Here is a 19,536-nt window from a genome sequence, read left to right as displayed (position 1 = left end):
CACAGAGAGAGGCAGAAGATACATGAGCCTGTCTTTGACAACCTGTTCAGTGAGACGTGCGCATCTCAGCTGTGCCGCTTTGGGCCAAGGAGTCCATCACATCGTTCTCAGTCTGCGCACATACTTCCACTGGCAAACAGTAGGCTACTTGGAGACGCGAGGGGAGGAGCGGTGTAGTGTATGGAGAGTGGGACTTTATTTTGATAGCCTATAATTTCCAATAACCTACGCGGGACTGAACTGTTTAAAGAAATAAGAGGCGTAAGACATAAGGCAGATTCAACGCCGAAAGGGAGAGAATCGGGGTGATTTCGGACTGCATGGGTTTTTGAGGACTCCGCTTTGTGGATACAAGGAGCGGCTCGAGCCCCCTAAAGAATCCAAACGAATGGTTCCGTGCGTTAAAAGTTACCCGGTGAATTCTTATCACATTTCTACTCTCTTTTGAGAATTGGTATACATCGAAATTGGAACTAAGGAAATCTACTAACCCGGAATACTTAAGTGGGGATACCTACCTACATGTACAACGAATTTACGGTAAGACATCTAAGGTGGTCTTGAAACGGAATTATCGCTGAGCCGCGTCGTAGACTTCGTTTCAAGACAGCCCACCCGCTGCTGCGCTGACTACACCTCTGAGTAAGGTAAATGAAATTCGACAATATTGCTGTCAGTGAACACATTTACTGCGATGTTTTTCCAATATGCTTCACTTATGGACAGACACATTGACAGTAGGATACTGTCTTAAAAGTTTGATCCTGGATATATTATCTTCCTGCATGTTATAGCCTACGATTTGAATATGCTTGTATTTTATTCCCTAACTAGGCTAAGTAGACTATTCAAACGTGGGACGTGTGTAACCACCCGTTTGTGTGGAAAGGTCGCCATCCTCAATGGGGTGAGGTCCGAGAGCGCGTGCAGACTTTAGTTGCTTTTGAGACACACAAGTTGGATATAAACTACTATACACTATGGCCTACTTTTCTAAAATAGATAATTGCATTTCCCATTTAGACATATTATGGGTCATCATGCAGACTAGGAAAGGCACAATCAGTCGCCAATTTGAGTGACAAAGTGCATCAATCATTTTTATTGACTCGTTTACTACAACGTCCCTTTAATTGCCATTCGATTAAACCACAATACCACAATACCACATGTCAGGTAACGTGGTCGATTTGGCACAGTTGTCTATTGCTTATCACTCCATTTTTATCGCCTGTTGGGTGAGGAATGTAGCCTATTGGTAATCTTGGAAATGTTCATTTTTTTTCGAATGAATGCAACGGCTTTTGTCCACAGGTCCTGTGTGTGTGTGTGTGAGTGTGTACACCCACATGTGCTTAATATAGGCTATGCGGTGGTGATATGCAGGTAGGTGCATGACCCCGGCACTCCACCACCATTTGAAATATTGTTATGCTCGCTGCCCTTACCTGCCGGTTAGCAATTTCAGAAATAAACCATAATTACTTTAGGCAATCCTGTCAATCCCGAGAGGACAATGGCAGAGCTGTCCTGTAATCTTTTGATATCCAGAGTCTGCAACTGAATTGCCGGTAGTTTAACCCGGTTTGAGACAATGCATGCGATTCGAAATTACTTTAACCCACGAATTATTAGGATTGTATTATCTGTGGAAGGGAGTTGACACGATTCCCGGACAGAACAAACATATATTTGATAGACTCCCCACTTGTTCTCTCGTCTGGATTATAAACTAGCCTACTGTACTGTAGCCGTTACACGCCACAATCTACCGTGGCTCCTTTGATCCAGTCACGGTGCTCTTCTTATTCACTCAAACCTGCTCTTCTCTCTCTCTCTCAGACTATTTCCAGGTTATGAGGGATCGAAGCTAAAGATGGAGTTTTTCTGGATTTTGTTATTTTCTATCATCCACCCATACACACGAGGGCAAGGAGTTTACGGTAAGAGATACGAAAGTGTGTGTGTTAGTGTGTACATTCAGTTTAATATGATGGTAATAAGTGGCGCAACTATTGAGTTATTGCACAGTGGACACAGTCCGGTTTGGTTAATTTTTCCCCCTATTCATCATATGATCTTAATTGTCTTGTCCTAGTAGCCTACATGTCCTTTATCGGTGTCATTAGGCTGTAATATTATTCAAATTAACAATGATAATAATTGGCCTAATGCATATCCACCTCTGGCTGGCTTGGCACATGCAAATGGTCTGTCATAAAAATCTATTTCACATGAAAAGTTCATTGTAATGAGAAAAGGTAGGAGGCTTACTAAACCCTCGGTAATGTCTATTAAATCACCAAGAAGAGCATGGCCTCAGGCGGATTCCTAGTAGGCTATTGCATAATTACCCTTTTGAAACCTACATAGTTATCATTGAACATACTACGGGAGTGGCACTGTCATATCGAGTAAACTGCCGATTAAAAAGGCACACGCTGCCTAAATAGGCTAATTAATAAGAATGAGGTCTGAAAACTCTTTTTTTAGTTCCACTCGCCTGTTGGATGTGTTGGCCGGAATTGAATTCGACAAGTGCCAAAGATCAACACCACATAGTTTCTCCTGTTCGCGACACACCAAGCCTCTAGGCTATATCAAGAAATTGGAATGAAAGAAATTATGAACGTCGTATTTAAAGGCTACAGGAGCTTATAATGTGAGATTCTGCTCCAGGGCAGCACATATGCACAGATGTGACTGTTGAAGAACTTAGACATTTAGCTGCGTTGTGTGTAATGAGTGAGGACATAACTGGGATTTCAAAGGAACAGTCGAGAGGTATATTTTCGTTTGGTTGCCATTTACTCCACAATGCAAAAAAAGTTTGGGCAAAAAATAAATATGCTTCCTCCTAGTGTGGAATGGTTGCTCTACCCTTGAATGGTGTTGCATCTCCAGCCGCTACAGCTGAACTGCTACAACTGTTTTGTTTTTACTTTAGGACCATAGGATATTTTACTCTTGTGACAGGCACCACAGTATACCTTAGACCTTATAGGGGAATCGGCACTCTAGTCGAGAAAAGCATGTTTCTGCGTAACAGTATGACAGTATGACGAAGGAACGGTTTGAAGCCAAGTAGATCATCTTCGGTGCAAATTGGACAGGTAGCCTATGCTCATTACATTACAATTATGTATAAACCAAGGAAAGCAGCTGCAATATTTAAAGCTCTCTGGTCACACTTTTACCCTTTCCAGCTCTCCAAACAGGGGCACGACACACTCTAACTGTTAAATGTCAAACGCAGGCCGGCTATTTAATTAAAAAATATATATCTTAGTAAATATTTTCACTAGCCTTACTTTGAGAAACGGCCTGTCAATGGCGATGTGTCTGTCTACTTTGAGCGTTGGTCCAGTAAGCGGAAGGTTGCTGAATGGAATCCCCGACCTGACAAGGTAAACATCTGTCATTCTGCCCCTGAGCAAGGCAATTAACCCACTGTTCACCGGGCACCGAAGACGTGGATGTCGATTATGGCAGCCCCCCGCAACTCTCTGATTCAAAGGGGCGGGTTAAATGAGGAAGAAACATTTCTGTTGAATACATTCCGTTGGACAACTGACTAGGTATCCACCCTTTACTTCTTGCAAAAGCCTAAATGTATAACATGCTTATGTTTTGCATTGCTAAGGTTATGCATTGTTCTGTTGTCTGATGTAGCCTATAGTATTTGCTCAGTTGTCCCATGGGCTCTGTACTGTGTGGATTAGCAACATGGTTGCGCTCGACGTAATAAGTATGACCTCAAACTAGTTAGAACTTTACGTATGGTCGGGCTTGGCGTTGCGGATCCGAATGGGTTTGGTGAGCTCATCCTGAATAGATCGTTTTGAATTCCCCTTTTTTTTTGCGGGCTATGTGAATGAATGCATATAAGCACGCAATACAAATGACCTCCTAACAAACTAGGCCCATTAAAAAATGATCTTGCGCAAAACCCACAAGTTTACAGGAGATGAGAGAGAGTCTAAAGTCAGTCTAAAGTATTCTATTGCATTCTTGGTCATGATGATGATTCTTAGGTTTAGACTACGAGGAGGAAGGACCTTAGCCGTAATAATTCCCTGTGCAATCAGCAAACGCGTCTGGTCTCCTGCTGCCTCGGTTAAATATGTTACACAGGTGCGATGTTACACAGGTGCGATGTTACACAGGTGCGAGACGGGAGAATTATGCAAGAACAGTAGAAAACGTCAGGAGATCTGCCGTGAGCTTGGCACACGACTGTGTATTGAGAAGCTTTAAAATGGCTTTTCCTGTTTTTGGAATGTTCTCACTTCCTATGGAGAGACCGATGCAACTCGCTGTCTGCTGGGAACTGAATGCCACAAGCACGCCTGATTTGATGCTACTGCTCCGAAAGCCCTTTTATACCTATCATATTCGTTAGCCCTGTCATTAAGTAAATAAGTAAGCCCTTTCAGAACCAGAACAGCCCACAGGGTTAGCCTTTCTCCTGTTAATGTTGCCTGAGGCAGCTTATTGTACAAGTAAAAAATTAAATACATTGTAGGCCTACATTCCCTGCCTGGACAGGACACAAGTGAAGGTAGGCTTTTCTTTAGATACTGTAACGGCTGACGCTACTGTTGCTATCTCACCTCGGACTCCCGTGATCCCTCGTTGCTTTACTGTTCATCGATTGTGCTGCTTTGCATTTCAATATTGTTGTCTGGAGCTTCCAACACTCACTCACTCTTCCTCATCCTCCACACTATATCAAGAGTGGTGCTAACATGAGAGAGAGACAGAGGGAAATAGAGAGAGCTTCTCTATTGAGGGGTCGTTATACAATCGAGGGATCAGCTATGCATTTCTACACCTAGGCCTAATGGTGTAATTCAGATTTGGGCAGGGTCAGGCTGACCCTATATCTGTGCCTGAAAAGGAAAAGTTCTACCCAGAGGATGGAGAGCATGGACACTCTTTCCTCACAACTGATGAGGTAATTTAAACAATGATTGGATTGTCATGAAGGGTCACTAGTTACACTAAGTAATGTTAATCATTTCTGTGCAACCATTGATTTCCATGTCAATGCGCAGGTTGGAATTCGCTCTCTCTCACTCATGGAAGGCTATGTGGTATAGTTGTTGATACACACACACTTTATCTACTACTGTATACATTAATTGAACTAATGGCATCTCTTACTTTGTTAAGGCCTGTGGCCTAGAAGACCAAAGGTATAGTGCCCGTGACCACCCAAATCTCCAGTGACTTTAACTCTTCTTCTTCCTCATCCTCCACACCTTTTTGTTTGGTTCTCTCTTTTATGTCTCTCACCGCCTCGTGCGTTTATTTTGGATGCTGAATATTGCCCTTTTTTAATAAGCATTCATAATTTATCCTTGGCTGTGAGGCAGGGGATAGCGAAGGAGGGAGGGAGCGAGAGAGGAAGAGAGGGGGAGCGCAGCTAGTGATTACAATCTTCTCACTTTTCTGCCCTCACTTTCTCTCTCTCTCTCAAACATTCACACACACACACACACACACACACACACACACACACACACACACACACACACACACACACACACATTCTCTCAATCCCTCTCTCTGTTGGTCTCTCTGCACGTCCATGCAGTATTTAAGTATCAGGCTCTAAATAATAAAGCAAGGTGACATAGTCCACAATGAATGGACAACACCTGCTTACTTTCCATGACCAAACCACACTCTGTCTGAAGTTAACCTTGCAATTAAAATGCAACGCCCAGAGGGTGTGTCCTGTGGTCTAGCAGTGTCCTGTGGTCTAGCAGTGGCCGTCCTGGCTGTAGTCACACATACTCCTCTTTCTACTGGATACTGGGGTTCAATCTCCACACCAACCCTTTGTACTGTTTCTCCCACCTACCTGTCTCCCCCTCTGTGAATTCTTTACTGTCTAAAATAAAGTGCAAAATAATATTTTATAATGAAACACATTCCATAATTGTTGAGATATGACTATTTTGTCGCATTCAGAAGGAAGATTTTTGAATGTAATGATGCCAAATATTTATTTCAAGGCCCTACTGGGAGTTTGAATCGTATCAGGAATGTAAAATGGATTGTCAAATGAATGGCCACACATTACTGTACACGCACGCACCCACACAGAGTAAAATAGGCACCTCTGAACCTTTCTTCTGAACCTGTGTGTATTGTAAATACTTTCTTCGCTGTCCTGATATTTTTAAACCTGACTTTACTCAGATTCTCACTCATAGGTTCTCACACCGACAATGACAATCTTCTCGATTTTCTGCTCGCTCGCACGCACGCACGCTCTCACCCCACTCACACACGCACGCCGTGTTCTTAAAAACTCTGCTCCACTCTCGCCCCTCACCAGTCAATGTCGACCATTGTTGACTGACCTTTCCTTCTTTATTATTCTTTAATTAAAGTCCTTGAGAGTTAATTAGTTAGGTGACTTGCCATGAAAAAAAAAATGTAAAAGAAAGAAAAGAAGAAAAAAAAGAGAACTGGTGCCTTATGGTGAAATTCGCAGACCTGGGTTCAAACACTACTCGAAATCATGTAGAATACTTCAGCTAGACTTAATTGTGCTTGCCTGGCACAATTGAAAACAAATAGGCAGGGTTTGAACATTTTGCAACTATTCTGTCTGTCACTCCGCTCCAGGCAGACTAAAGCAAATGCAAAAGATTTCAAGTAGTAGTTGAACCAAGGTCTGGAAAAATCTGCCACCGCCGTTAATTAAGAAACCACACATCTTTTGCCGCCACGTTTCACTTCCCTTTTCTATCCACCGGCTTTCCTTTTATTTACCGCTGTGAATGGATGTATTATCCTGCCACTTACTCAATACGGCAGTATAAACTGTATTGAGTCCCCAAGCCCCATGCAATGTCAGTCAGGAGCCATTTTCAGACAGAATAGAGGCCACAATGTCTTTCTTTTAAGCTGGGAAAGAGTAGAAGAGAGTGGAGGAGAGAGAAGATGTTGACTGGGGACTTGGAAGGTTGAGAGCTGAGCTATTCTTTCTCAATCTATTTCCTCTATCTCTTTCTCCACTCAATCTCCATCTCTCTCCTCGTTTCTGGTCTATCTTCTCTCATTCTCCATCACCTCTATTTTTCTCTGATTCTCTATCTCCTATCTTTTTCTCTCTAACCTTTCTCATCTATCTACTTTCTCTCTCCCTCTCTCTCCTTTCATACTCTCTCAGTACCTCTCACTTTGTAATATCCTCCTATAGGCAGAATGAAGTGGAAAAGCACTATAGATGGAGAATTGATCTCACCCCTGAGATAGAGAAGAGAGTGAGACAGATATTCTGTGTTTGTGTGTGTCTCCTGCTCTTTCTCTCTGTGTGTGTGTGTCTGCCCTCCCCTCCTTCTCCAGTTCCATCTAGTTAGTGCCGCTCTGTTGTTGTTGTCAGGGGGTGGGAGGCTGGATAACAGCTCAGTGTTATTGGGCCTTCCTCTCCATTTGTGGCTCCCAGCAGGTGGCCTTCTCTCCTGCCCTCTCTCCTCTCTCTTACACATGTACACGCATACACAGACACATAAGCATGCATACACACACACACACACACACACACACACACACACACACACACACACAAATCCTTGAGAGAGAAGGATAGTTCATTCACCATTTCATCTCCTTTCCCCAAGTCCTTGTTATTTATTTATGTATTTTGTATTTATTTATTATTTGATTTATTTTATATAATTAAAAAAAACATACATTCCACACCTGAAGTGAAGCTGCTTCAATCAAATTCCCAAATCCCTCTGGCAGCCCCCACCCCTCCCCTCCCCCACAGATGTTATGATTTTTCAGCCGTATAGAAACAGGCTACCTGGGGGCAATACCAGAATAGATGGTCTAATGATTATGTCTCTTCGCAGCAAAATCTGCAGAGCTGAGATGATTGTGTGCCCCATATATTTAACATTTTGTTTGTGGCAAGAATTTTGTATGGTGCAGCTGTCAACATTAAGTTCCTCAAATGACAAACAAATTTGGGTCCTTAATATAAGGCAGACAGACAAGTTCCCTAACCCCCCCCTCTGTTTGCCTCCTCCATTTCTGCGGTAGTGCCCCAATCAATTGGTTGTAATCTTGTATTGAGCAAGCCTTCCCATATATTTCCAATAGTTGCCTGGGAGACATAACTACCATTCCTTTACATAATATAATTTAAAAAATAGACTTCTAAATAATTTTTTCCATATTATTTTTTTATTTTCGTCAATCAGTATATTTGAGTTTAACCATAACATTTGTAATATCCTCCATCTTTTCTGGAGGATGAAATTGGAATTGTAACCAATGCCTGGCTTGTTTGAGAAAGGGAGATATATACTTTGAACAAGGTTTGGGTTTCAATTAACCAAACCTCTGAAGTTGTAGTCTGTGTAAGGGCAAAAAGTTCCCTTTTGAACAACAGATGAGCTTTTCTTAGTAATCTACTGGGTAACCAATTACTCTTTAAGTAAACATTTTGTATAAGTGAATCTTTTAGTGAGAGGTTTAATATTTAATCATTTTAGCCCACCAAACTCATTCATTATAATATAGACAGGCACGTTTTATCTTGTCTGGCTGAGAGTTCCAGATAAGGCTAAAAAAAAAATTCTCATATGATTTGAAAAACCAGTCATCTGGAGTAGGTATGAGATATGACTAAAGACTTAATCAGTGTAACTTTCCCATAAATAGACAGGTATTTACCACAGTTGCAGGATCTTTTCTGTTTTTTTCTAATTTTCTATTGAAATGTATTGTAGAGAGTTAATTTATATATGTTGTGACGTGAATATAAAGGATGTCTACTTCACCATCAGACCATTTTACTGTTATTTCATGGGGTTCCGGCAGTGTGGTTGGCTGGGTAGCTGGCTAAAGGTACACAGAAATTCTATTAACCTCAGGTCAGAGCCCAAGTCCCGATCCACTGGGGTTTACTGTAGCATCAACCCCTGGCCCGACGGGCATGTTGGCTTGCGGGAGCTAGCAACGTCGCAGCAGCCAGGGCCACCTCCCAACGGGACAGTTTATCCCCAATGCTTCCGCCAATTAACTTCCGTGTCAGGGGTCGCCATCTCGAGGTGCACGTCCCACTAGGAAACTTGATGAAGTGAAGAGAGCTTTACATGGTTAGGGAGGGAGGGAAGGTGGGAGGAGGGTGGAGGGAGAGAGAGAAAGGCCCTGACAGCATCAGGAATGAAATGCTTAAACACAGTGCTGATGAGCTGCAGGATACCTTATTAAAACTATTCAACCTATTTGTGGAGAGTGGCTGCTTCCTTGACATTTGGAACCAGCGGCTCATAACCCCCATATATATTAGAACCTAATAACTAAAGGGGAATATGTGTCACCAGTAACATGGGGAAAATGTGTTGCTCTATTCTCAATGACCAAATACAGACCTTCCTCACACAACATAATGCTCTCAACAAAAAAATAATTGGCTTGCAATCCAAACACAGAACAACAGACCACATACACACATTACACTAATAAACCAGCATGTTCATCAGAAAAGCAGAGGGAAAGTATTTTGTTGATTTTAAGAATGGTTTTTGATTTCATGATGAATAATGTGACAAAACCCTCCAAAGTGGCGTTGAGAGCAAAGTTTACGACGTCATACAAACTATTTACACGAACAACACATGCAGTATTAGACTGAACAATAATAAAGTCAAGTGAGACAAGGATGCAGTGTAAGTCCAACCTCGTTCAATGTCTACGTCAACAAACTAGCAGTGTTGCTGTACCGATCTGCAGCCCCTGGACTCACCCTCACAGACGAGGAGGTCAGATTACTTCTCTATGCAGATGACCTTGTCCTACTGTCACCAAAAAATCAAGGTCTACCCAGATGACCTACTGTCACCAACAGATCAAGGTCTACCCAGATGTCCTACTGTCATCAACAGATCAAGGTCTACCCAGATTACCTACTGTCACCAACAGATCAAGGTTTAACCAGATGACTTACTGTCACCAACAGATCAAGGTCTACCCAGATGTCCTACTGTGATCAACAGATCAAGGTCTACCCAGAGGACCTACTGTCACCAACAGAGCAAGGTCTACCCAGATGACCTTGTCCTACTGTCACCAACAGATCAAGGTCTACCCAGATGACCTACTGCCACCAACAGATCAAGGTCTACCCAGATGACCTACTGTCACCAACAGATCAAGGTCTACCCAGATGACCTACTGTCACCAACAGATCAAGGTCTACCCAGATGACCTACTGTCATCAACAGATAAAGGTCTACCCAGATGACCTTGTCCTACTGTCACCAACAGAGCAAGAACTACAGGAACAACTTCACATTCTTTGGGAACACAGCATCAACTGGACAATCAACATCAACTTTCAGAAAACCGTAGTCATGATTTTCCCGAAAAAGGCCAGGAATCAAAGCAACAGACACTCTTTCAAATGAGGAAATAACATGGTTGAAAATACCCAATGGTACAACTACCTAGTTGGGCAGTGAATGCACTAAAATTTAAATCCCGCAAAGCATTTTACTCCATGAAAATAAAAAAATCCTATCCAAAAATCCTATCCAAATCTAGTGCAAAATAGTGAATTGTGTAATTTTACCAATTGCACTATATTTTTAGTGAGGTTTGGGGTCCAACCTGTAATTATTATAAGCATTGGGAGAAAACCCCAATAGAAAATCTGCATACCGAATTCTGCAGAATCCTCCTAAATATCCAAAAGAAAGTACGAAATAAGGCATGCAGATTGGATGAGTGGATGATTCCCTTTAATTGTAAACATAAAGAAAAGGACACTTAAACTTTGCCACCATTTGAAATTAAGCCCCAAAACCTCCTTACAATTTAAATCACTGGATACCCAAGAGCTTAAATCTGATGTCAGCTGTTAAAAATATTAAATAACCTTATTATGTTACGGTGCGTGAATGAGGACCCAAAAGCGAATCAACTTAAACAGAGCTTCTTTAATTACCAAACATAGGTAGGCTCAGATGGACCGGCAGATTCCGACAGGACAGGACAAGGTTACAGCAAACATGACGACAGTCTGGTTCAGGCATGAATGACACAAACAAACAAGAATCCGACAAGGACAGGAGCAGAAACAGAGAGAGATATAGGGACCTAATCAGAGGGAAAAAGGGAACAGGTGGGGAACGGGGTGAATGGGTAGTTAGAGGAGACAAGGGACAGCTGGGGGAAAGCGGGGGAGAAAAGGTAACCTAACACGACCAGCAGAGGGAGACAGGGTGAAGGGAAAGGACAGAGACAAGACAACATGACAGTACATGACAGTACCCCCCCACTCACCGAGCGCCTCCTGGCGCACTCGAGGAGGAAACCTGGCGGCAACGGAGGAAATCATCAATCAGCGCACGGTCCAGCACGTCCCGAGAGGGAACCCAACTCCTCTCCTCAGGACCGTACCCCTCCCAGTCAACTAGGTACTGATGACCACGGCCCCGAGGACGCATGTCCAAGATCTTACGGACCCTGTAGATAGGTGCGCCCTCGACAAGGATGGGGGGGGGGGGGGGAAGACGAGCGGGGGCGCGAAGAACGGGCTTAACACAGGAGACATGGAAGACCGGGTGGACGCGACGAAGATATCGCGGAAGAAGAAGTCGCACTGCGACAGGATTAATGACCTGAGAGATACGGAATGGACCAATGAACCGCGGGGTCAACTTGCGAGAAGCCGTCTTAAGGGGAAGGTTCTGAGTGGAGAGCCAAACTCTCTGACCGCGACAATATCTAGGGCTCTTAGTTCTACGCTTATTAGCAGCTCTCACAGTCTGCGCCCTATAACGGCAAAGTGCAGACCTGACCCTCTTCCAGGTGCGCTCGCAACGTTGGACAAAAGCCTGAGCGGAGGGGACGCTGGACTCGGCGAACTGAGATGAGAACAACGGAGGCTGGTACCCGAGGCTACTCTGAAAAGGAGATAGCCCGGTCGCAGACGAAGGAAGCGAGTTGTGGGCGTATTCTGCCCAGGGGAGCTGTTCTGACCAAGACGCAGGGTTGCGAAAAGAAAGACTGCGTAAGATGCGACCAATAGTCTGATTGGCCCGTTCTGCTTGACCGTTAGACTGGGGGTGAAAGCCGGAAGAGAGACTGACGGAAGCCCCAATCAAACGGCAAAACTCCCTCCAAAATTGAGACGTGAATTGCGGACCTCTGTCCGAAACGACGTCTGACGGAAGGCCATGAATTCTGAAAACATTCTCGATGATGATTTGTGCCGTCTCTTTAGCAGAAGGAAGCTTAGCAAGGGGAATGAAATGAGCCGCCTTAGAGAACCTATCGACAACCGTAAGAATAACAGTCTTCCCCGCTGACGAAGGCAGTCCGGTGACAAAATCTAAGGCGATGTGAGACCACGGTCGAGAGGGAATAGGAAGCGGCCTGAGACGGCCGGCAGGAGGAGAGTTACCGGACTTAGTCTGCGCGCAGACCGAACAAGCAGCCACGAAACGACGCGTGTCATGCTCCCGGGTGGGCCACCAAAAACGCTGGCGAATGGAAGCAAGCGTACCCCGAACGCCAGGGTGGCCGGCTAACTTGGCAGAGTGAGCCCACTGAAGAACGGCCAGACGAGTAGGAACGGGAACGAAAAGAAGGTTCCTAGGACAAGCGCGCGGCGACGGAGTTTGAGTGAGTGCTTGCTTTACCTGCCTCTCAATTCCCCAGACAGTCAACCCGACAACACGCCCCTCAGGGAGAATCCCCTCGGGGTCAGTGGAGGCTACTGAAGAACTGAAGAGACGAGACAAAGCATCAGGCTTGGTGTTCTTAGAGCCCGGACGATAAGAAATCACGAACTCGAAACGAGCGAAAAACAGCGCCCAACGCGCCTGACGCGCATTAAGTCGTTTGGCAGAACGGATGTACTCAAGGTTCCTATGGTCAGTCCAAACGACAAAAGGAACGGTCGCCCCCTCCAACCACTGTCGCCATTCGCCTAGGGATAACCGGATGGCGAGCAGTTCGCGGTTACCCACATCATAGTTACGTTCCGACGGCGACAGGCGATGAGAAAAATACGCGCATGGGTGGACCTTGTCGTCAGAGAGGGAGCGCTGAGAAAGGATGGCTCCCACTCCCACCTCTGACGCGTCAACCTCGACAACGAACTGTCTAGAGACGTCAGGTGTAACAAGGATAGGAGCGGATGTAAAACGATTCTTGAGGAGATCAAAAGCTCCCTGGGCGGAAACGGACCACTTAAAGCACGTCTTGACAGAAGTAAGGGCTGTGAGAGGAGCTGCCACCTGACCGAAATTACGGATGAAACGACGATAGAAGTTCGCGAAGCCGAGAAAGCGCTGCAGCTCGACGCGTGACTTAGGGACGGGCCAATCAATGACAGCTTGGACCTTAGCGGGATCCATCTTAATGCCTTCAGCGGAAATAACAGAACCGAGAAATGTGACGGAGGAGGCATGAAAAGTGCACTTCTCAGCCTTCACAAAAAGACAATTCTCTAAAAGGCGCTGGAGGACACGTCGAACGTGCTGAACATGAATCTGGAGTGACGGTGAAAAAATCAGGATATCGTCAAGGTAAACGAAAACAAAGATGTTCAGCATGTCTCTCAGGACATCATTGACTAATGCCTGAAAGACAGCTGGAGCGTTAGCAAGGCCGAAAGGAAGAACCCGGTATTCAAAGTGCCCTAACGGAGTGTTAAACGCCGTCTTCCACTCGTCCCCCTCCCTGATGCGCACGAGATGGTAAGCGTTACGAAGGTCCAACTTAGTGAAAAACCTGGCTCCCTGCAGGATCTCGAAGGCTGAAGACATAAGAGGAAGCGGATAACGATTCTTCACTGTTATGTCATTCAGCCCTCGATAATCTATGCAGGGGCGCAGAGACCCGTCCTTCTTCTTGACAAAAAAAACCCCCGCTCCGGCGGGAGAGGAGGAGGGGACTATGGTACCGGCGTCAAGAGCTACAGACAAATAATCTTCGAGAGCCTTACGTTCGGGAGCCGACAGAGAGTATAGTCTACCCCGGGGGGGGGTGGTTCCCGGAAGGAGATCAATACTACAATCATACGACCGGTGTGGAGGAAGAGAGGTGGCCCTGGACCGACTGAACACCGTGCGCAGATCGTGATATTCCTCCGGCACCCCTGTCAAATCACCAGGCTCCTCCTGTGAAGAAGAGACAGAGGAAACAGGAGGGATAGCAGACATTAAACATTTCACATGACAAGAGACGTTCCAGGAGAGGATAGAATTACTAGACCAATTAATGGAAGGATTATGACAAACTAGCCAGGGATGGCCCAAAACAACAGGTGTAAAAGGTGAACGAAAAATTAAAAAAGAAATGGTTTCACTATGATTACCAGAAACAGTGAGGGTTAAAGGTAGCGTCTCACGCTGAATCCTGGGGAGAGGACTACCATCCAGGGCGAACAAGGCCGTGGGCTCCTTTAACTGTCTGAGAGGAATGTCATGTTCCCGAGCCCAGGTCTCGTCCATAAAACAGCCCTCCGCCCCAGAGTCTATTAAGGCACTGCAGGAAGCTGACGAACCGGTCCAGCGTAGATGGACCGACAAGGTAGTGCAGGATCTTGAAGGAGAGACAGGAGTAGTAGCGCTCACCAGTAGCCCTCCGCTTACTGACGAGCTCTGGCCTTTTACTGGACATGAAGTGACAAAATGACCAGCGGAACCGCAATAGAGACAGAGGCGGTTGGTGATTCTCCGTTCCCTCTCCTCAGTCGAGATGCGGATACCTCCCAGCTGCATGGGCTCAGCACCCGAGCCGGCAGAGGAAGATGGTAGTGATGCGGAGAGGGAGGCGACGGAGAGCGCGAGCTCCTTTCCACGAGCTCGGTGACGAAGATCAACCCGTCGCTCAATGCGAATAGCGAGTTCAATCAAGGAATCCACGCTGGAAGGAACCTCCCGGGAGAGAATCTCATCCTTTACCTCTGCGCGGAAACCCTCCAGAAGACGAGCGAGCAAGGCCGGCTCGTTCCAGCCACTGGAGACAGCAAGAGTGCGAAACTCAATAGAGTAGTCTGTTATGGATCGATTGCCTTGACATAGGGAAGACAGGGCCCTGGAAGCCTCCTCCCCAAAAACAGATCGATCAAAAACCCGTATCATCTCCTCCTTAAAGTCTTGATACTGGTTAGTACACTCAGCCCTTGCCTCCCAGATTGCCGTGCCCCACTCACGAGCCCGTCCAATAAGGAGAGATATGACGTAGGCGACACGAGCAGTGCTCCTGGAGTAAGTGTTGGGCTGGAGAGAAAACACAATATCACACTGGGTGAGGAACGAGCGGCATTCAGTGGGCTCCCCAGAGTAACACGGCGGGTTATTGATTCTGGGCTCCGGAGATTCGAAAGCCCTGGAAGTGGCCGGTGGATCGAGGCGGAGATGGTGAACCTGTTCTGTGAGGTTGGAGACTTGGGTGGCCAGGGTCTCAACGGCATGTCGAGCAGCAGACAATTCCTGCTTGTGTCTGCCTAGCATCGCTCCCTGGATCTCGACGGCTGAGTGGAGAGGATCCGAAGTCGCTGGGTCCATTCTTGGTCGGATTCTTCTGTTACGGTGCGTGAATGAGGACCCAAAAGCGAATCAACTTAAACAGAGCTTCTTTAATTACCAAACATAGGTAGGCTCAGATGGACCGGCAGATTCCGACAGGACAGGACAAGGTTACAGCAAACATGACGACAGTCTGGTTCAGGCATGAATGACACAAACAAACAAGAATCCGACAAGGACAGGAGCAGAAACAGAGAGAGATATAGGGACCTAATCAGAGGGAAAAAGGGAACAGGTGGGGAACGGGGTGAATGGGTAGTTAGAGGAGACAAGGGACAGCTGGGGGAAAGCGGGGGAGAAAAGGTAACCTAACACGACCAGCAGAGGGAGACAGGGTGAAGGGAAAGGACAGAGACAAGACAACATGACAGTACATGACATATTATCCAAACATAGGGAAATCAATAAGATTGTTACAGAAATTAAAACCTATTTGACAATTGGGAAAATGAAACAAATAACACAAACAGAGACAGATCCTCAAACAAATACAGGCCCAGGGACCACCAACTGGCTCCAGAAAAAGGAAGACACAAAGAGATTTTCTATGAACATTAATTTCATGAAGTATTTGCATTGTATATAACTTACAAGTTATACATAATGTACTTGCATTTTGTTGTTTATTAGCCATTCATTCTTTTTATAATCTTATTTTTATTGAATTACATTTATCAAACTAAGATTTCACAATACAGCAGGAGTAGTGTTGCACCTGTGTACATGATTATGTACTATTAATATTACTACGGAAATGAGCTGTATTTTATTATCCTCATTACATTGTACTGTATTTATGCTGTACCACTATACTGCTTTGGCAATATCTACAAATTGTATTTCATGCCAATAAAGCAATCTGAGAGAGAGTTCTGTGCGGAACTTTCAAAGAAAGTTTTGTAGTTTGTCTTTTGTCTGCTCGGTCAGATGTTTTCAAGAGGGGTGGGGTTGGTAGTGATGGGAATTCAGATCCTCTTCATGGCCAAGGGGCAGAAAAATAGAAAGGGTTCAGTGTGTGAGAGACTGTGTATGCGTGTGTGTGTGTTGGCCATGACTTATACATGAGGGCGACAGGAGGGGCGTGAGCCACGGTGAAAACATTGCTTACTTCAGGGACAGCTGTATCTCTCTCCCCCTTTGCTTGTTTTGTTTCTTCTCCCCCCCTCTCTGTGTCTCCTTGTTCTCATCTTCATTACTTACTTTCCTTTTTATTATCCTTTCATTTTTTTCCTTCATTGGATTTCATGCTCTTAACTTTCAACCCTTCTCTTTGTCTGTAGTCTTTCCCTCCCACCTTGTCTCCATTCGCTCTCCCTCCCACCTTGTCCTCTCTCTCTCTCTCTCCCACCTTGTCCTCTCTCTCTCTCTCCCACCTTGTCCTCTCTCTCTCTCTCTCTCTCTCTCTCTCTCTCTCTCTCTCTCTCTCTCTCTCTCTCTCTCTCTCTCTCTCTCTCTCTCTCTCTCTCTCTCTCTCTCTCTCTCTCTCTCTCTCTCTCTCTCTCTCTCTCTCTCTCTCTCTCTCTCTCTCTCTCTCGACTCACTCTCTCTCCGTCTTCTTACCTATGCTCTGTTGACTCACTCTCTCTCCGTCTTCTTACCTATGCTCAGAAAACAGCTACTTTATTAAAAAGCTGGGGCGGCAGGTAGCCTAGTGGTTAGAGTGTTGGGCCAGTAACCAAAAGGTTGCTGGGTCAAAACACTGAGCTGACAAGATAAAAATATGTCTTTCTGCCACTAAACAAGGCATTTAACCCACTGTAGACTGTCATTTGTTCTTAACTGTCTTGCCTAGTTAAAACAAATTTTAAAAAGATCTTGTCAATTGAGATTATACCTTGAAATGTAATTTTGTACCTACTGTACAAAAAGCAAAAGATAAATATATGTGGACTGATTAGATACTGATGTATACAGTAGCTACCTGTTTTGATACATTACATTTGGAAAGTACAGAGTTGCTTGCTATAGGTGTACTGCACACTTGGAACAGCAGGCATGGTGTGCAGGTTCAAAATGTAAAAGTCTCTCACACTGTGGCCTATGAGGACCAGCTGACGTTGTGGTGTATGTAGACTAGCAGACAGTATGGTCGATATGAGCAACTGCTCACCCTGTGTTTATGAGGTTTCAATACAGTATACAATGTGGCTTAGGTTTGTGTGAAGTTGGGGTGTTACAAACTATAAAAACATGCATTCCTAAACTCTGAAAATCTTTTGTATCTGTCATCATGGTCAGGTTCAACCTATCCCCATGTTCTCCTAAAGTAGACTGAGAGTGAGGAACAGCAGACGACTTCTAAGACTTCTATGCTTGTCTTAACTTGAAGACAACTAAGTGAACTATCCCTGGAAAGCTAACCCCTGCTCATACAGTTCTGTATGCACAATATTTAATTGCCCAGCTTGTTTGGCAGAAAGAGGGACACAAGTCTAGTATCTACCTAGTAATGTGCATTCCTAAACACAGGAGAAAAAGAGTGATCTGTGATAGTATGAAATGGCAATGTAACTATCCAGAAAATCCTCCCTATCAAACTGTCATCGAGTATCCCATCCACCTCCGTCCAATCTGAAAAACCTTGTCATGATTTACCTGTCACCCTGTATTTTTTTATTTTATTTACTTAACCTTTATTTAACTAGGCAAGTCAGTTAAGAACACATTCTTACTTACAATGATGGCCTAACCCGGCCAAACCCGAACGATGCTGGGCCAATTGTGCGCTGCCCTATGGGACTCCCAATCACGGCCTGTTGTGATACAGTTCAGGATGGAACCAGGGTCTGTAGTGACGCCTCTAGCACTGAGATGCAGTTCCTTAGACCGCTGTGATACAGCCCAGGATGGAACCAGGGTCTGTAGTGACGCCTCTAGCACTGAGATGCAGTGCCTTAGACCGCTGTGATACAGCCCAGGATGGAACCAGGGTCTGTAGTGACGCCTCTAGCACTGAGATGCAGTACCTTAGACCGCTGCACCACTCTCTATCAGCAATAATCCAACCTTTCCTACCTCACTGGTACAATGCTGTCATTAATGACACCTGAATCAGTAACGGAGTTAACAAAAAATAAATATAACAACAGAGAGGTGACAGCAGCCCTGCTGCTGGGGAGCCTGGGAGAAAAGGGAGTGAGTCAGTGATTTACGGGGGTCCTCACTTGTAAGACATCGTCCCGTGAGTAGAATAGAGACGCTATGCGTTGGGAAGCTGCAGCTTCACTTTGGTCTCACAGAGGATGGTTTCCCCTGGCTCTGACGGGCCCTGATGCGCTTGTGTGTTAGTTGTATTATGCCTGAAAGGGGATGAAAGAAGAGAGTATTTACTTCATTGGAGAGGATATGGAGAGGTTCTCTCTCTCTCTCTCTCTCCCCCTTTGCTGGTCCTTGTGTCATCTCTTCCCCAGATGTTATGATGCCTTTCACACACAGTATCTCTTCTTTCTGTCCTCTGTATCTCTTTTTTCATCATCCCCTTTCAGTTGACTCTTTCCACCTCAACCTCTCTCTCTCTCTCTCTCTCTCTCTCTCTCTCTGTCCCTCTCTCTGTCCCTCCAGCACCCTGCAACACAAACACAACCTGTTCCGTAGGGCCATGAATTATTTATCCCCACTGTCAATCCCGGTGGTAGAACTGGGGCGCCGTGTGAAGAAGAGAGCGAAGGGGGAGGAGAGAGGAGGGGGGCAAAGGTATATTCCTGCATGCCTTAGAAAGGAAGCCACAGCAATGTCTTCCTTTTGTATAAACACATTGATCCACAAAGCACACACAATTTAGAGCATAAGGTGACACTTTAGTTGCTTTAGAAAAAGAACAGGGACTTCCTTTGGGCAGATATACCATGATGTACCCTGTTGAGGCATGTACAGGTGTACTAACTAATCCACTTGGGTGGTTTAATAAGCGTCAGTGCGACTTGATGTTTTTCCCTTAGCTTGGATACCAGGGATGGAACAA

At 45.2% G+C, this 19,536-nt stretch overlaps 1 protein-coding gene across 1 annotated transcript in view; it reads left to right on the top strand.

Annotated features, from left to right (window-relative positions):
* Positions 1-353: 353 nt before the first annotated feature.
* Positions 354-19,536, top strand: part of LOC139384764 (MAM domain-containing glycosylphosphatidylinositol anchor protein 1-like) — a 369,693-nt gene continuing 350,510 nt past the window's right edge. Inside the window, exons 1-2 of the mRNA XM_071129638.1 lie at positions 354-647; positions 1,843-1,943. Of these exons, the coding sequence (XP_070985739.1) occupies positions 1,877-1,943 (67 nt within the window). The 5' untranslated portion in view covers positions 354-647; positions 1,843-1,876. The remainder of the gene's footprint in view (positions 648-1,842; positions 1,944-19,536) is intronic.

Source organism: Oncorhynchus clarkii, chromosome 26 (assembly GCF_045791955.1).
Source record: "Oncorhynchus clarkii lewisi isolate Uvic-CL-2024 chromosome 26, UVic_Ocla_1.0, whole genome shotgun sequence".
NCBI lineage: Eukaryota > Metazoa > Chordata > Actinopteri > Salmoniformes > Salmonidae > Oncorhynchus > Oncorhynchus clarkii.
Note: the sequence above shows the minus strand (reverse complement) of the source record. Positions and strands in the feature narration are given on the sequence as shown.